At 38.5% G+C, this 16,487-nt stretch overlaps 1 protein-coding gene across 3 annotated transcripts in view; it reads left to right on the forward strand.

Annotated features, from left to right (window-relative positions):
• Positions 1 to 16,487, forward strand: part of SLC25A13 (solute carrier family 25 member 13) — a 104,048-nt gene that overhangs the window by 15,260 nt on the left and 72,301 nt on the right. For all 3 annotated transcript variants that reach the window (XM_042044167.1, XM_042044166.1, XM_042044165.1), the window contains 2 exons: positions 8,687 to 8,740; positions 13,358 to 13,500. In XM_042044167.1, coding sequence (XP_041900101.1) covers positions 8,687 to 8,740; positions 13,358 to 13,500 — 197 coding nt within the window. The remainder of the gene's footprint in view (positions 1 to 8,686; positions 8,741 to 13,357; positions 13,501 to 16,487) is intronic.

A 16,487-nucleotide genomic window follows, 5' to 3' on the forward strand; every position in this document is an offset into this window, starting at 1 on the left:
TAAAATCAGAGTAGTTTGTAATTAAAATGTTGAAAATGTTTCTGCAGTTTCTTAAGGAGATGAGAAGATCTTAATTACTGTTGTCAGGTATCTTACAACTTAGGTGAATTATGGAGAGTTATTGTGAACTCTTTAACAATTTTGACTGAGGTGTGGCAAGTCAATGGCAGATAAACTCCTAGGATTACAGCGACTGCCTTGCATAAACAATATAAGTCTTCACTGGATTATTTTATATTCCCACATGAAACTAAATTATTTCCAAGTATCCTCTTTGATAGCTTCACCTTTCAGTTCAGATCTTTAGCAAGAATGAAGGTCACACAACCACAGTGTCCTGTGGCAACTGTGTAATCTGCTAATATTTAAACATCAAGCAGTTGTTTGTTGTTAATATTGAAGGTAAGAATTGTGAAATAAAATGTTAAACTGGCTTTACTTTGTACTCCCTGTCTTCAGGGAGATGATGTAATAATTTTAAACTAAAGCACATATGATGCGAGTTGAACAAACAGTGATACCCTTGCTTACAGGCAAAAGAGTGTGTGTTTGCAAACACGTGTTTTGGCATACGTATTTTGAGATGACAGGTAAAAACCTGTAATGGAGAGAGGTACTTGGTAACGTGAAAGTCCAGGTTTTTCATAGTCAGGGGTTGATTAGCATGTTTATGTGGGAAAGGAGGATAGTTACTGTGAGTTGGCTTTCACAGACCATGGCCGTGCTTCCCATGACCCAGTATACCACTATGGTGACTGCTGTAGGGACAGAAAAAAGAAAAAAAAAAACAAATGGTTTTTTTTGTTTCAAGTAGCACAGTGTTGTCATTTGCCCAAGTATGTGCTGGAATGCTCCTATTATTTTTGTTAGCTATGGGGAAGGGTTCCTGACCACAGGACTTTAGCTTTTCTTTGAGTCTCACCATTTATAGCCTTTTAATAATATTACTTTGTGTGTGTGATGTTGTTTCCCTTGTGCAGGTGTCATTTGTTCTTTTTAAGGTTGTAGATTGGATCCATACACATGTAAGGATTCATGCCCGCTCCCACACCCTCCCCAGTTCTCTGAGCTGCTGAGGTGTAGCATTTTGTCTCTTCTGTCTTCAAAGAAGAAAACACAACACTGAAACAAAACACATTTACCTGTCAGTTATTCCTACATAATTCCTGTTATGCAATTATTAGTCAAGACATGTAATGTATAGGAACTTTTCTCCAGCACATTTCTTTTTCTTGCTCATTCACAAGCATGAAGTCACAAATAACAAATTACTCTAGCAACAACTTAAGATGCTGCCTATAAACTTTCCACAAGTTTATGGGGACTGATTGCACATCCATATATAATTTTTTTCTTATTATAGAATTAGTAGTTATTTAAGAGTGAATCATTCTGGTTATGATACCCCTGTATGGCACTGTTTCAGGTTTGCTTTCTTCAAAAGGCAGCAGGTTTTTGTTTGTTGCTGCAAATGGTCTTGCTCACTCACTGGGACCTTGTGTTGACATCTGGGAGAGAGAATTATGCAGAAACCTTTTGTAATGTTATTCAGGGTGTCTGTTCTTGCCATTGTTTGCTATCTTGGTTCTGTAATTCATTAAGGTGTCAGATAAAGCATGGGATGCTTCTTTTTAGGACTCTGTGTGTACTGCATGATGTCAGGTGCAGTTGAGGACTTCGAGGAAGTTCCCTGGGAGTGCAGCATCATATCGTTCTTTTGAATCTTTGGATTGTGATGTCTCTTGATGGAAGCACCTCTTTAGGCTGCTAAAGCTGCTTTGTGCTGTGGCAGGGAAAGAGTGAGTGTTTGGGTGGTGGTTGGGATCTGCAGCTTGAAGCCAGGTGAAACCAGGAGTGATTGTCTCCTTTAAGCTGTGAACCTTGAGCACTGTAAGCGTGGGTGCCTTGGAGAGGCTTGTTATTAACTTGTATGTTGCATTCAGAGATGGATGCTTTATCCTGGTTCAAATACATATTTTATGCTAATAACATTGACTGCCAGGTAAGATTCATGCTGCTTAATAGTTTGGCACTTCTCCCTTACAATTTTTGAATGATAACAGTATCATTCAGTATCTTAACTGTGCTTTCTTCAGAAACTGCTTTCAATCCTGCAGTTGCAACACTGGAGAATTTTCCTATCCTTTGCTTCTTTGAGTGAGATGAATGTTTTTCTGCTAGATGTAAGCCTCTAGAAGACAAATTGCTGGAACTGGGGTGACTACTTCCGAAAGATGAACATGAGGCAGTTGATGTCTTGAGCTTATGGTCAATGCGCTGGTTGTACAGTAGCATTTTTGGTGTAACAAAACATGCTCTGGAAGAAACAAAAGGGAAAGTCTGTAATATGGGCTGAGGTAGCCACCAAAAATGTTTTATCAGGTTCATAATTCTTAGATATCCCTCTGTTTCTGAAAGGTGTAAGGAAGCAAAACAGAGAGCAAAGTAGCAGCATTTTAGCAGCATTAGATGCATCTAAAATCCCATCCATCTATGGTGAGTGGGAGTGGGTATTTTTGAAAAATACCCATGACTGGATGAAAATGTCATTAGACCATTCTGAGTAGCTCATTCTTTTTTATTTGAAGGGCCCCTTATATATCTTATGTATAATTATTACATTCTTCAAGTAGGCCTGGAGCTCTGGTTTGCTGAGATACATTGGAACATGTTAACATTGCATAATGGCCATCACAACGTAGCTGGCTTGTTTATATTTGGATCACTGTCCTGAAGATAATCTGAGTAAAAATGTATTGCAGAAGACCTATGAGACAATAGGGAACATTACTATGAGGTAGAAGATACAGTCAGAGTATGGTGGAACTTCAGGATGGATAGGTAGAGTTATTGAAGAACTGAGCTTTTTCTGATAGTAACATGAAAAGTGAAAGAAATTCCTGTTTTTAACAAAGTTTTGGTTTTCAGGTTCAGTTTCTTACTGTACTGTAGTGCATCAATTTTTGTTGCTGGAAGGACAGCAGTTGTATCCTTGTCCTAGTCTGGAGGCTGACTACAAATAGTCCAGTTTGTTTCTAACTCCATTTTCTGATAAGTGCTTGAAGTTTGGAGTGGTTTGTGTTGACCAAAGTATGGTGCTTTTTCTGTTAGTTAAATGATACTGCTGAGCAATGGCAGTGCCTAGCTATTTTTACTATTATATTGGGGTAGTTATATTGTCCTTCTGTTTTCCAGGTCTTTAAATACGAAAATTGTAGAAGTACACAGTCTAAATGTATTTTTACATAGAGCTAATCTTGGAAATTCTTGTACCAGTTTTTCTTAAGATATGTACTGCTCCCACCTTGGTTTCTGTACTTACTTGGAAGTGTTGGACAAACTGGACAAGGATTGTCCGGTGTGTATATAATTGATAACTGTGTGTTGGTCCCTGATCAGTTTGTGTGCAAAAATACTGTGGTTCATTGGGAATCTCCTTGTGTGAGAACCATCTTATGAACAAGCCATCTGCATTTGCTCTGGGACTTTGAAAGTAGGATCAAAGCTAGAAGGTAATTGCACAATAAAGTAGGTTTGTTAGCTTTGATGCACTTGGGAAAAGTGAGGCTTCCATGACTACCATGGTGCATAAGACTGGGAATTTACCAGAGATTGATAGTGAAGATGGAGTGAAGATGGATGTACTCAGACTCATCAGACTGGATGTACCTACCTGCTTGGTAGTTATCAATGTCTCTTGCAGTTCTTCCTACCCTAAGCCTTTGGACAGATAAGCCAAATGCCATCTGAACTGTATTTTCCTGGGAGAAATACTCAGTTTAGTTAGGGAGGTCTGTTGAGAAGGTTTTTGATCTGCATTCAGTGCCAGCTCTGTTGTCTGATCAGCAGTTGTCTGATTCTCTGCTTGGTGAGCTGGTCCACATCTTGCTTGAAATCTTGTAATTTGAAGTTCTGCATAGTTCACTTTCCCTTGTAGATCACAGTCAAGTTTTTTACTGCAGAAGGAATGGCAGTTCTTTTGCTGAGGTGAGAGTATGCATGTTGAACTAACAGAAAATGCTTATTGATGCAGCTGAAACAGGAGACAGTGCCCTTCACAGATGCTGATACAGAGCACTTGTAATTTAGGATATGGGTGTGATGATGGAAAGTGACCAAGGAGAGTTGCTAGGTTAGAAGAATGATTATATATGTTTGTGGTAGTATTAGTCTAAATATGGAAGAAAGACAATTCTCATCTATATAAATAAGTTATTTGTATTAAAATAAAAACTGGAGTGTTGTTTTAGCATAATACTTAAGCAGTATTAATGGGTTTCTGGTCTGAATTCAAACTTGTCCAGTAACTGTGCTTTAACTGGTTTCTGATATTCCAGTCACTCATTTAAGAAAGAATGTAAGGTCAAACCCCAGTTTGATCTCCTTTGGAGTTGCACATTTGATGTGTATATGTATACTTTTAGCCAGAAGGAAACGTTACGATGATCTAATCTGACCTCTTACATAAACTGGGCCACATGTGTTTGAGTCTTACAGGTGGACTCAATAACTTGTGATGAAACTAAAGAATACCCCCATAAGACATAAGGTTTCAATTTTAATTTGAGGGCTTTTAGTGGTGTGAAATACACTGCATTCTTTAGTTGTGCTTAAGAATGGATGAACTTCTGAAAAATAATCTTAATTTCAACACAAGTTACAAGATCTTGTGATCACTTGTTGAGGCTTTCATCAAACATCTTTTCTCTGTGCGTGTCTGTAGATGGTTTTCTCTAGAGCTAAACAGACTGAGCTCACCGCTGTCAGCCCTGCCACAGCTCTGGTTCTCTGCTTGGAGAAGGACTGCTGTCCAGCATTTTATGTGCTTGGTGTCAGGAGATTTTAAAGATGCTGAGGTGGGAGGGGGGGGCAACCTTACCTCTGTCAACTTTCTCCTTCACATCTGAGTTGTATTCAGATTAAACCAAGAGAAAGAAACAATATGAGGTGTTTATCTCTTTATCTTTGGTTAGGACTTGCTGTTGTTGCAATAAACTTTCTGGAATATTGTAGCAATTCTCAAGTACTCCTGGATCCCAATCACCTTTCTACTCTATCCAGACTGTGGCTACTAAAGTGGTCTTTGCCATAAAGGTGAGAAGATCAGATATTCTATTTTTGCCATTAGATTAATGCTATATTTACATTAATTCTGATTTTCCTACTGCACTTCTTCTTTCTCGCCCACCCATGTTGTTGTTCTTTACTGGGTGGAACACTCACTATGTTGTTAGTCTTTTTGTGTCTTTTGATACCATGCACTCTTTGACAACCTGTTTCTTCTACCTTGTGTATGACAAATACATTAATAGAGTTGGTAGGAAATATAATATAATTTTCTTTGATTCTGAATGGATTCCGTTTTCTTGTGTTGTACAGTTATATTTTTCTGGAAAGACTCTGCATTTAATTTCGAGTATGGAAGTGAGAGTGCAAATGCGTATCTCTGTAAATTGAGCATAACTTAATGAGGAGAAAAGAGGTCTCCTGGAGAAAATGGGCTGAAATTAAGATCAAGGTGCAAGGGAGTCTAAAGATATGAAGAGCTTCAGCATGCAAATCAATGTGTGTTACTGTCACAGAGCTTTGCTTTTCTCTGTGCACCCTTTGTTGAATGTTACTGCTAATGGGAGGGACTCAGCATTTTTAAGTGCAGTTCTTATATTGCCTGTTTGGTCTCATTCTTCATATATATTATAACAAACATGTACACATAGTATGTTGGTAAAGACTTTCAGATGTCTACCTTAGGGATGAAAATCCCTGCTGATATTTTCTATGCATTATCCCAGTCTTTCCTGTGAGTGTTCTAACTTGGTTATAGTCCTGCACTTCAGTTGTTGTACTCCCTGTTCTCTCCTGGGTTTTTGTAATAATAAATGTTGTTTGTTGGAGAGCTTTCTTCACCGAACCTAACTTAATAGAAGTTGCTGTTTTAAGTGTTAGTGTCTGTTACATAGTATTTCTTTGTAAAGAGCAATAACAAACATTATTTCCCTCAGATCTTCTTTATCAAATACCTTCTCATGCCGCTAGAGAGGTGTTAGGCCTGCCAGCTCATAGCTGGTTTTATCTTTATGGAGAGAAGACGGAAGTAAAATGGAGAGGTCTTTCCAGTAACAAAACACATCACCTAAACCCAGTTATGTGAGAGTCAGTAAATATCACCTGAGCTGGCTGGAGAAGCAGCAGCTTTCATCTGTGGGTCACTTTTCATCAAGCATGTTACCTGTCAGCTTGCAGTCTTGTTGGCGTCAGGTTACTTAGCCTTCAACTGCTGACATAACAATTTACAGAATGGTATGGAAAATGATATTTTGAGCTTTCTGGAGTGGGAATCTTCTAGTAACACCTGTCATCAGGATCAGTTTTCATGGCTGTGTGTGCAGCTTCAGCCTTGCCCTTAGCTGGGTATGGATGAAGAGCTGAATCAAAAACTTCTTTTATCAGTGGTATGACTGCATTAGCATCACTCTTCCTGAAGTTCTCACGTAATATAATAGAGGCTCTTTTTCGTAATTGGGATCAGATACACCTTTTAGAATGGGCTTTGGTGGATGTCACATGGATGCACCAATTAACATGGTGTTAACCATGCCTTTCCTTTCCTGTTTGCCAGGAAATGGAAGAATGTGGGAGTAGACTGGGAAATGGAAAAAAGCTGTGGTATGCAGCCACTGCTTGGGCTGCCAGTCTGCAGTCCTTCTGTGCATTCATTTACCTGACCAACTTCAACCCATCTTTCAGTATATGGTTTGAAGAAATTTACAGTAAAAAACACCACTTAATTCCTCCATAATCAAGTGGGGGCTGAAAAATGGCAGCTGCCTCCCAAGCACATCTCCCGAGTTTCTCAAGATAGTTAGTATCAGTGAAACTAAAGGAAAATGAGTGTAAGTTCATGTACATTTTCCTTTGGTTTTTTTCTCCCCTGGTTTCTTTAGGCTTAGCTTTCTGTAACAGTATGGAATTTAAACTTAAAGACAGATAAAGTATGACACTGATTTATATTTGATGGCTACAGGTGTTTGAACTGTCTTTACTTTGCCTGTATAGTGGCAAGGTTCTGGATTGAAGCAGCATAGAAATACTGGTTTTTTCTTTCCACAAAGTTCCCAATTGCTCTCGACTATCAGATTTTTACAGAAGGGGTTAAATTAAATCTCTGCTTGCAGTGATTATATTTAGGACAGCTTGCATTTTAGAAAACACACTTTATTATATTCTTAGCTTCACAATTACACTTTGATTTTTTGCAACTGCTTTCACACAGATTTCTGTGCAGACACAGAATTGGGACTCCAACTGTGGACTTTGTCAGTTGAGTCCTAGCATAGGTGTGGTTCTTCCCTTTTAAAAAAAAACTTCTAGAATTTTATAAGAAACCTTAATCATACGCTTTTCCTAAAATATTCTGGGTTTTGGTTTGGTTTTCTGAGGTTTTTTTACATGTTTTTGTGGGGGTTTTGTTGTCTTTTTTAGTTTTTAAATGATCCATTTAGGGCGAGGATAAACTTATTGAAGATTTGTCATTAAGTGTACGTGTGAAGATATAATGCTGTTGTACAGCACAGACTCCTTCCATTTTCTGCAGTAGCCCAGTGTGCTACCACAAATGCACTTGGGGTCACGTTCACCTTTACAGTCTACCATTGCTGTTAAGAGTCAGTAAAGTAAAGTAGTGTTTTATTGATAACATTTCTGATGTTTAATTCTTAAGTGAGGGTAAGATTGTATGTCTTGTCCTTTGCCTGTTTATTCCCCACTTCAGATACATTTTCACAAGTTCTTTGAAAATCCAGGTTTGCTAGCAAAGTATTTGTTTTTTTAATTTGGAATAGATTGGTGAATTGACTTGTCAGATGAGGATTATTATGTTAGCAAACAAGATTTTATCAAAGTATCCCAAATAAAGAAGGGGAAACTATAGTAGGCACAGACTGAGAAGACAAATCCACTTGCTGCCAAAAGCAGCAAAAGAACTGTATGGTATATCAACCAGGATAATACTGATGGACTTACTCCACAGTGGGTTGAATATTTTTTGATTCAGTGTTTTGAAAAGAAATCTGATTACTTTGGGCTTGTGGTGATAAATGGAACTTATATTGTAGTTGGAACTGCTTAATTTGATCTGCAGAAAAATCTAGATACTCTGCTTTTTGAATTCACCTCATTAAAAGGATCTACACTGTAAGTTTAAAATGGTGTAATAAACCAAATAATTACATTGAAATTCTGTCTTTTATGGAGCTGCTTTCTTGAACAAGTTTGTGAGTCTGAGTATTTCATTCTTGCTTTTTATCAGTTGTGAACTGCATATGGTACTCTGAAATCCTTAGGTGAAAGGTGCTGGAAGTGTAAATGTCTATGGTAAAGATGATATAATGCTGAATCCCAGCAGAGAGATACATTATAAAGGTTTGGTTCTTGAATGTCTTTATGACTTGTTAATGTGTGGCTGTTTAAGAGTTGCAGGGTTGCATAAGGAAAGCAGAACAATAATAACCTTATGTAAATGTGAAATGGATAAAATAAGCATGGCCAGCTAAAGCAATATGTAATTTATCTAAGGTGAACATTTCTTTTCATCACTCATTCTGTTGTTTGTGTTCTTGTTTTTAAATGACACTTCGACATCTTTTGTATAAGTTATGCATATTAATGTAATTGTATTTACTTGTAGGTGGCTCTAACCAAAAGAGCTGATCCAGCTGAGTTGAAAACAATATTTTTGAAGGTATGTGTAAAGTAAATATTTTACTCTTTCTGCTTAAATTTTTCATATCTTTTGCTCTATTATTGCTGCATACAACTCTTGATAGTTTTTTCCAACCATTAATCATTCACCGTATTATTACCATGTTAGACTTAAATACCATTATCAGAATTGAACAATGCTCACCAAGAAGTCAGATATGTTCCTGAGTGATTATTGTATTGACTCAGAAGAAGTATTGCTATCTTAGAAAAAACACACATTGTTCAGAGAATGTGGTGGGAGTTTCAGTATTGTTCCTACATGTGGTAAAATGTTCGTGTAGACATCTTACTGTTAGATGATTTGGTAAACTTTCTTCTTCTGTCCTTGCATCCTTTCTTCCTTTAGGGTTATCTCTGCTTCTCTAATTTGTGGAAATGTTGGGTAGATCACCTTGTGAAGTGCTGGCCATATTTATTATTTAACTGAAATTCCTTCTCTGTTGGCATGCTGTGGAAAGCATGCAAGTAAAGAAAGGACTCATACTTGCTTATATACTTGAGAGAAGTGTGCTTTTCTTGCTGGAAACTGGGAGGTGATTCTCCAACCCTACTACTTTCTTGTGAGACCCCCACCTGCAGTGCTGCATCCAGCTCTGGGGCTCCCAACATAAGAAGGATGTGAACCTGTTGGAGCTAGTCCAGAGGAGGGTCACAAAGACAATCAGAGTGCAGGAGCACCTTGCTATGAAGACAGACTGAGAGTTGGGATTGTTCAGCCTGGGGAAGAGATGTCTCCAGGGAGATCTTAAGCAGCCTTTCAGTACCTCAAGGGAGCCTACAAGTAATCTGGAGAGGGACATTTTAGAAGTATAGGGACATTTTACAAGAACATGTGGTGATAGGACAAGGGGGAATGACTTTAAACTGAAAGAGAGTAGGTTTAGATTAAGGAAGTAAGGAAGAAACTCTTACTGTGAGGGTGGTGAAACCCCAGAATAGCTTGCCCAGAGAAGTTGTGAGTGCCCCATCCCTGGAAATGTTCAAGGCCAGGTTGGATGGGGGTTTGAGTAATTTGGTTTGATGGAACATGTGTGTGCCTATGGCAGGGAGGTTGGAACTGGATGATCTTTAAAGTCTTTTCCAACCCAAACTATTTTGTGATTTTGTGAAACTGGCTTTCTTTGACCCATTTCCTAAATTTAAATAACTATTTCTAGCCTTCCTAAGATTTATTAGTACAGTGTCTGGGTAAGTTTAGTTTTCTGTTATTAAAGAAAAAGAGTAAAAAATTTGTGGTTCTGAAGAATAAATACGAGGTAGATGCCACAGTGCTACTAGAGAGCTGTTGTATCTGAATTGCTTTTATGGACGTGTTGAGGGCCTAAGGGAGCTCATACCTTTCCAGTTTCTTCCCTCCACCTTTGCTTTCTCCAGCATCATGCCTCACTCTCCATGTAGTTCTTGGTATTTTTTCCATTGTCCCTTGTGAGCTATTATTAACAAGATGTGTAGGTGTCACAATGTATATTGCCAGTATTTATAGTTTTATCATATACTGTCAGTATTTATAGCTCTGAAATCAGATTTTCAGTTGAGAAAGCCAGGATTTAACTTACTAAGTCCTGGAGCTTGTATCTGTCAGGCCAGCAAAAAAAACTCTTGAAAAAGAAGGGGTTTTGTGATTTACAGAGGAAAATATTTGAAGAGCAGGAGCACAGCAGCAGAAAAGGCAGACAAGGAGTAGAACACTGACCTGAGAGATAGTAGCATTGAGGAAGGAAATAAACACACTAGAGAGAGGCCTGGTCCTCTCTGAACTATGAGGTGATCCTCAGTTGGAGAGTGGGGAGGTTGGTTAGTTGGTTTGCTGAGAATAGTGTGAAAAGTGTTTCCCAACCTCCTGTGGGTATTCATCTCTTGCATTTCTGAAGATTGTAGCTCCTGACAACCTTCTGATTTGGTGGATTGAATGGGTCGTAGTTGAGCACACTAAATGCCACCTCTGACTTAATTTTCTTCCTCTTTTGTTTCCCCTTCCACTAAAAAGAAGGGATCCCAATAAAGTGGAGTAATTAAATATGAGCTAAATGTTTTGTTCAGTGTAATGCAGAATTGTCGTGCTGCTTACTCCCAAGAAGGAAAAATGATGAGTGAATGTGTTATGTTGTTTCATGCTCTACAGATAAGTGATAGCCAGAGTGTTAATGAAGCTTCTCTAGACTATTTTAAGTGGTGAAGCCAATACAGTTGCTTCTGCAGATTGTGGAATATTCACTTAAAAAATAACTTGACAACCATTCTTTCCTACTTCAATTAAAAATTAAAAAATATGATTGCCTTGTAGGAATGGTACCCACAGTGTAGAAATAAATATGAAAGTATCAGTTTAAATGCAGCTGATTGCAGTCAACTTTTAGCATATTTAATATGCCAAATCCCCAATAGTGTGTTTGCAAATCTTATTTAAAATGGGGTTAAACTTGTTATTACTTGACTATCTAAAATGTATGTAAATAAATTACCAAAAAGCCATTAAGTACTATTGTGTAATATCAAATTCTCTGTGGATATAGTTGTCAGAGTGGGGGGAAATAAAACTGTAAAGAACCAATTTTTAAATGTTGCTCCTCCAAAACAAATAGAACTGATTTTTTTTCTTTTTGTGAAGATAATTTCCAAGAGTACTTCTTCTAAGTCTTCTAACATAACCCCTAAGAGATTAGATTTTAGTCAAAGTGATCAAGCTGACATTTTTGAAGGTCATTTTCTATATGTAGTATAGAGTACGTGATTGGATTTCAAATACACTTGAGTAAATCACAATGACAAGAAACAGGGGGACACTGAAACCTTGTGCTGTTTTCTGTTATTGAGTGCCCTAGCAGGGGGTTAGCCTGGATAAAAAAAAAGAAATACAGAAGCATAGGCTGTCTGACTTATTTGATTTGTTTCTCAATAGCAGCTGTGTTAAAAGTTTCTGAGGCTGGGATTCTGAACGATTCTGTCTTTCTGCAAATGATTACATTGAAATCAATTGATCTGTTAGTTCTTATAAAAGTATACAATTCAAAATTCCTTGCAGTGTAGCAACTAGAAAGCTTGTGTTACAGTGTCTGTTGAGACAGGAATCCTTTAGTGCTAACCAATATAGAGATGCCAAAGCGAGTTATGTTTTGTTTGGGCTTGCTTCTCTGAAGCCTTGTTTCTTGAAGATATTGCTGTACCTGAAAATGGTATTTATATAGCACTAAAGGAAATAATCTACTTACTGTAACACTTTGGCATCCCTCTGAGAGTTATATGCCTACAGCAGGTATAACAGTACGCTGCAGGCACCAGTATGAAATGAAAACTGGCAGTTTTCATCCCTTAGCAGAGCCACAGTAATGTGAAAGAAAACGTGTGTTTGAAGTACACTACAAAATAGCGATAGGCATCCAATTTATTTATTACTTTAGTGTGGATAATGCTCTGTGGGGAACTGCAACAATAGTTTATCATCCCACCTTGCCTTAAAAAAAAAAAACAAAAACAAAAACAACAAAAAAGAGGAATTAGCAGTTTCTTTCCTGTTCTCAGTGTACATTTGCTATCCCAAGATAGCCCTGTTTCCCTTAAAGCTAACACATGGTTCTGCAAATGTTGCCTGGGATTTCTTTTCCTTTAATGATTGTCCTTATCCTTTTTTTTTTTCTTAAAATACATTCTTTAGGGTTGATTTCAAATTTGACCTTCTGCAGAAAATGAGGACTTTAAAATTTGAGGAATCACCTAGGAATGAGGGTAGGGGTGGTAACAAAGGGAATTTTATTGATTTATTTAGATATGATCTTCAAAAATATTAATATTACTTTTATTCGCAACATGTTACTGGAGGCTTCTTCCCCTGGGAGCAAATACACTTGGGTCTGTCAATAGCTGTTTTCTGGAGTAGTATGCCAGTAATTGTGTGTAAAGCAGGGATAATGTATGGCAGGTGTCAGAACTCTTGTCTTATTTCTGCAGTGTGCTGAACTGTCAAAGTTCGTAGTTTTTGTTACATTGTTCTGCAAATGCTGTTCTTTGGCCTCCTTTCAGCACTTAAGCCAAGGAGGAGTTACCTGTCAGTTCTCTTTTCCTTACGGACCAGCCATGGCTGCAGGTGATGCAGTAGAGTTCTTCAAAACAGCACCCCCAGGTGGACATTCCTGCGGGATCATTTGCTCCACTGGCATTTTGCAGGTGTAACCAACCCTGCCTTCTCATCCCAAAGTAGAATGGCTAAACAAAGGAGTCATTACAGATAAATAAGATATGCTGCAGTACCCTATTGCTGTCAAAGTTTCAGTGAGCCTGAGATGCCACATACATGTTTGCAAATGAGCTTGTGCTTCTTTTTCTGCTTCAAAAACATGTCTGGTATGGAGTATTTCTAGACTACTATGGAGAAATTGTTGATAATCCAAAATTCGTATATCTGCCATTTGTTGTCTGGGAAGCCAAGCCTTCAGCTGCTTGAGTACTCCCCTCTTACTCTTTCCTGTTTGAGTCTAGGCTGTAGCTTCACTGGAGCAGAACCGTCAGAGGCCTGCTTGTTTTTGGAAACTATGGGTGGTGGTAATAAATGCCTGGAGAAGGATGTGTTGAGGAACTAAATATTGTATTCATTTAACAGTATGCAAGTGTGGAGAAGAATGGAGAATTCTTCATGTCTCCAAATGACTTCGTCACACGGTACCTGAAGATAATTGGAGATGGTTTGCCTAACGCAAGCACTGTACAGCTCCTTGCAGGTGTGGTGGATCAGACAAAAGATGGGTGAGTGTTTTTTTGTGGATTTGTTTTTGGTTTGGGGGGTGGGGGGGGATTTGTATTTGATTGGCTTTTTTTTTCTTTTTCTGTTGTTCATTTAAAAAATACAAAACCACTCTTTTAAGATGTCTGATCAGTCATTTTGAAAAGATTAGTCTGATCCTTGAAGAGTGGTGGGGGGGTTGTTTTGTTCGGTTTTCCCCTGCAGATCCATAAAGGAATACAGTATCTTTTAAGTGAAAAGAGTAGAAATAATGTTTTCAATTGCCCCTACCGTTTAGCGGTGCAAACCATTTTCTGTCTACTATGTATTTTTAATTCATGGACCCTTTCATGTTGGTTGGCTGGCTCCCTTAACTCCTGCTTTTCTTTCCTTCCCTGAGTCTCTCTGTCTCTGTTTACTTTATGTATCTGTCACAAACACATTCAAATAGAAATCCAAAATAAGTTTAGATGGTGTAGGAAGAGATCCTAGAAAAAAGTGCCCCTGCTTTGTTTTGCCATGGCACTGTGAAAGGTTTTTTGTCACTGTGTTTTTCTTTCAAGAGGGAGGAGGAGCACCTAAGGTATTTAAGGAGCCACTCTGCAATCTTGGGAAGACAGCAGTGAAGTTGGTTGCACATGGTTTGCATTTGAAAGGCTGACTTTGCCAATAGGCAAGATTAGCTACCCTTCCATCTTCCTTCACCCTACTTTAATGAAATCCTAGCTTTTGCTTTTGGTACTTGCCCAGGCAAGCTGTCTCTTCACCCATATGAATGCCTCGGTTGAACCCTCCCTTTAAAGTGTCCTTAGAGAAACTTGAGAATAATTAGCTACGGACTTAAAGTATGTAGTTGTGGCATTTTTAGAAACCAGAAAACTTCAGGCATGACTCATATCAGTGGTTGCAGAGAGTAAAATGTGAGATAAACAAAGCATGACTAGAGAATGCAGTCTTCCTAGGTAAGAGATGCAGGCATAACTGAGAAGTTTTGCAGTACTTTCTGTGCTCTCTTTTGTGTTCAGCCAGTCTCATGTGTTTGGCAGCTGGGCACCTTAAACCTTGCAGATGAGTTAATGTGATGAGTGCTGCCTCGGTAAAAGAACTCTGTTAAGGGTTTTGTTGGTAACATTGATGGCATCAAGAAGGCCATGGCTTCAGATAGTGTTTGACTGAAAACATTAAACATTTCTCAGATTTCTTCCCTTGGTTTGATGCCTGCAAAAACAGCATTTTCCAAATTACATGGCTTCAAATCCGTTTTGTAATAAGAAGATTGAGAACATAATCCATACCTTGTGATTTGGATCTCCCTCACAAACAGAAGCTGGTGTCAGGAAGAACAAAATGTAAAACCGTAGCCTATGTGAACTTGTTGACAAGTTGGGATTTCATAACTTGGCGTGATCTTGTAAGAGTTTTGCGGTGTAATATTGAGGCTTCTAATTGCTGCTTTCTGCCGTGGGTAAGGATTGTTTCTGTAATCCACACTGTGCAGTGACAGTTCGTAACGTGTCTGTGGAGAGTCTCTTCTGGTATTCAGGCTGTCTTCCTGTTCAGCTAGTATGTGAAAGAATGGAGAAAGTTCGGAAAGGGATTAGCATCCGTCTCTCTAACGTGGCATTGTAGCATTTTTTGCCATGTGGTTCAGCATTTGTACCTTGTTCTCCTGGTGTTTAAAGTAATTTGCGGAGTGATCATCTGAGGCAAGGGTCAGCTGCTTTTTGGTTCCTGTCATGAAATCTCCTAGAGACAGCAACAGGACTATTGGCCTTCTCCTGTTGAATACTGCCAACTTGGCAGTCCAGAACTGCCAGTTTTACAGCGAAGCACAAACCAGCTTTTGTTGGTTTTCATTTTTAATAGGCTTGCCAGTGTTTAGAGATTTACACGTGTTTAAGGTCATGAGAGTCGGTTCAGTAATTTAGCATTATTTCTATTATAAAATAGAAAGAATCTTGTAAGAGCAATGACAAGTTAATTTTGTTACCGTGTTGGCGACTTAAAGTACTGCAGTTCTGAAAATACTGCTAGAATACTTCCAGAAGCATTTATCCAGCATCTTGAATCCCTCTTTCGCTCTGAAGAAGCAGCTGTTGCTCGTGACTGGTGAACATGACCACTTGTCACTAAAAGGGTCTGAGCCTCCCCCAGGGTTGTTCCTAGCACTCTTCAGAATGCTTATTAATTCTTTCTGATTTTGATGACAAGTTAAGTATACGTACCAAGTGTAATCAGTGTGAAATACTAAACTGGGTAAGTACACAGGTGAAAGGCAGACACCACAAGAACTTCTGTCTCATGAGAAGGGCATATGTGATGGGCAAAGAGTTTCTGACCCAAGAGCTGAAGAAGTTCTGAGCGTGAAATGGAAAGAACCGTAACCCTTACATGCAATCTCACAGTGGTTACTGTAGACAAAATCTCATGTAAGTCTTGCCCAATTCCTGCATTATCAGATATTAAGGATTGGAGGGTCTACACGAGCTACTGTTGTGAGAAACATAGAAGACCTCTTAAGGCATACTCTGTTCAATGAATATCCGTTGCCATGGGAGCAAGTTTTGCCTCCATCTTAAGCCAGGGCAGAGGTTTATTTGATGGTGGGTTTTCCTGCTGTTCTCTTAACGGAGGCATGTTTTTAAGGTTTCCTCTAAGAAAAGGAGATATTTTCCTTGCTGATGGCCTGACAAACCTTTCAAAGTAGTTGACTGGTAATAACACAGATTTTAATAGGTGTTATATTGCATGGTTGTTGTTTGTATGAAACAGATTGAAGAGCCTGGTTCCTGGCCTTAAGCCTCTCGCTCCTAACCTTGGTTAAAAAAAAAAAAAAAAAGGCGGCTTCATTTAGCCTCAGCCAGATCAGAAATTTTCTCAAAATACAGTAGCTTTCTCAGGGCCTATCTGTAACAGGCCAGGCATTTTCCAACCTGCCTACTGTAATATCATTTTTCAGATTTTTGTTGTACTTTTAAACATCTGCCTAACAAAATAAGTATTTACTGCA

Source organism: Corvus kubaryi, unplaced genomic scaffold (assembly GCF_017639235.1).
Source record: "Corvus kubaryi isolate FWS band 111438036 unplaced genomic scaffold, C.kubaryi_AGA036_p1.0 37398, whole genome shotgun sequence".
In the NCBI taxonomy this organism is placed as follows: domain Eukaryota; kingdom Metazoa; phylum Chordata; class Aves; order Passeriformes; family Corvidae; genus Corvus; species Corvus kubaryi.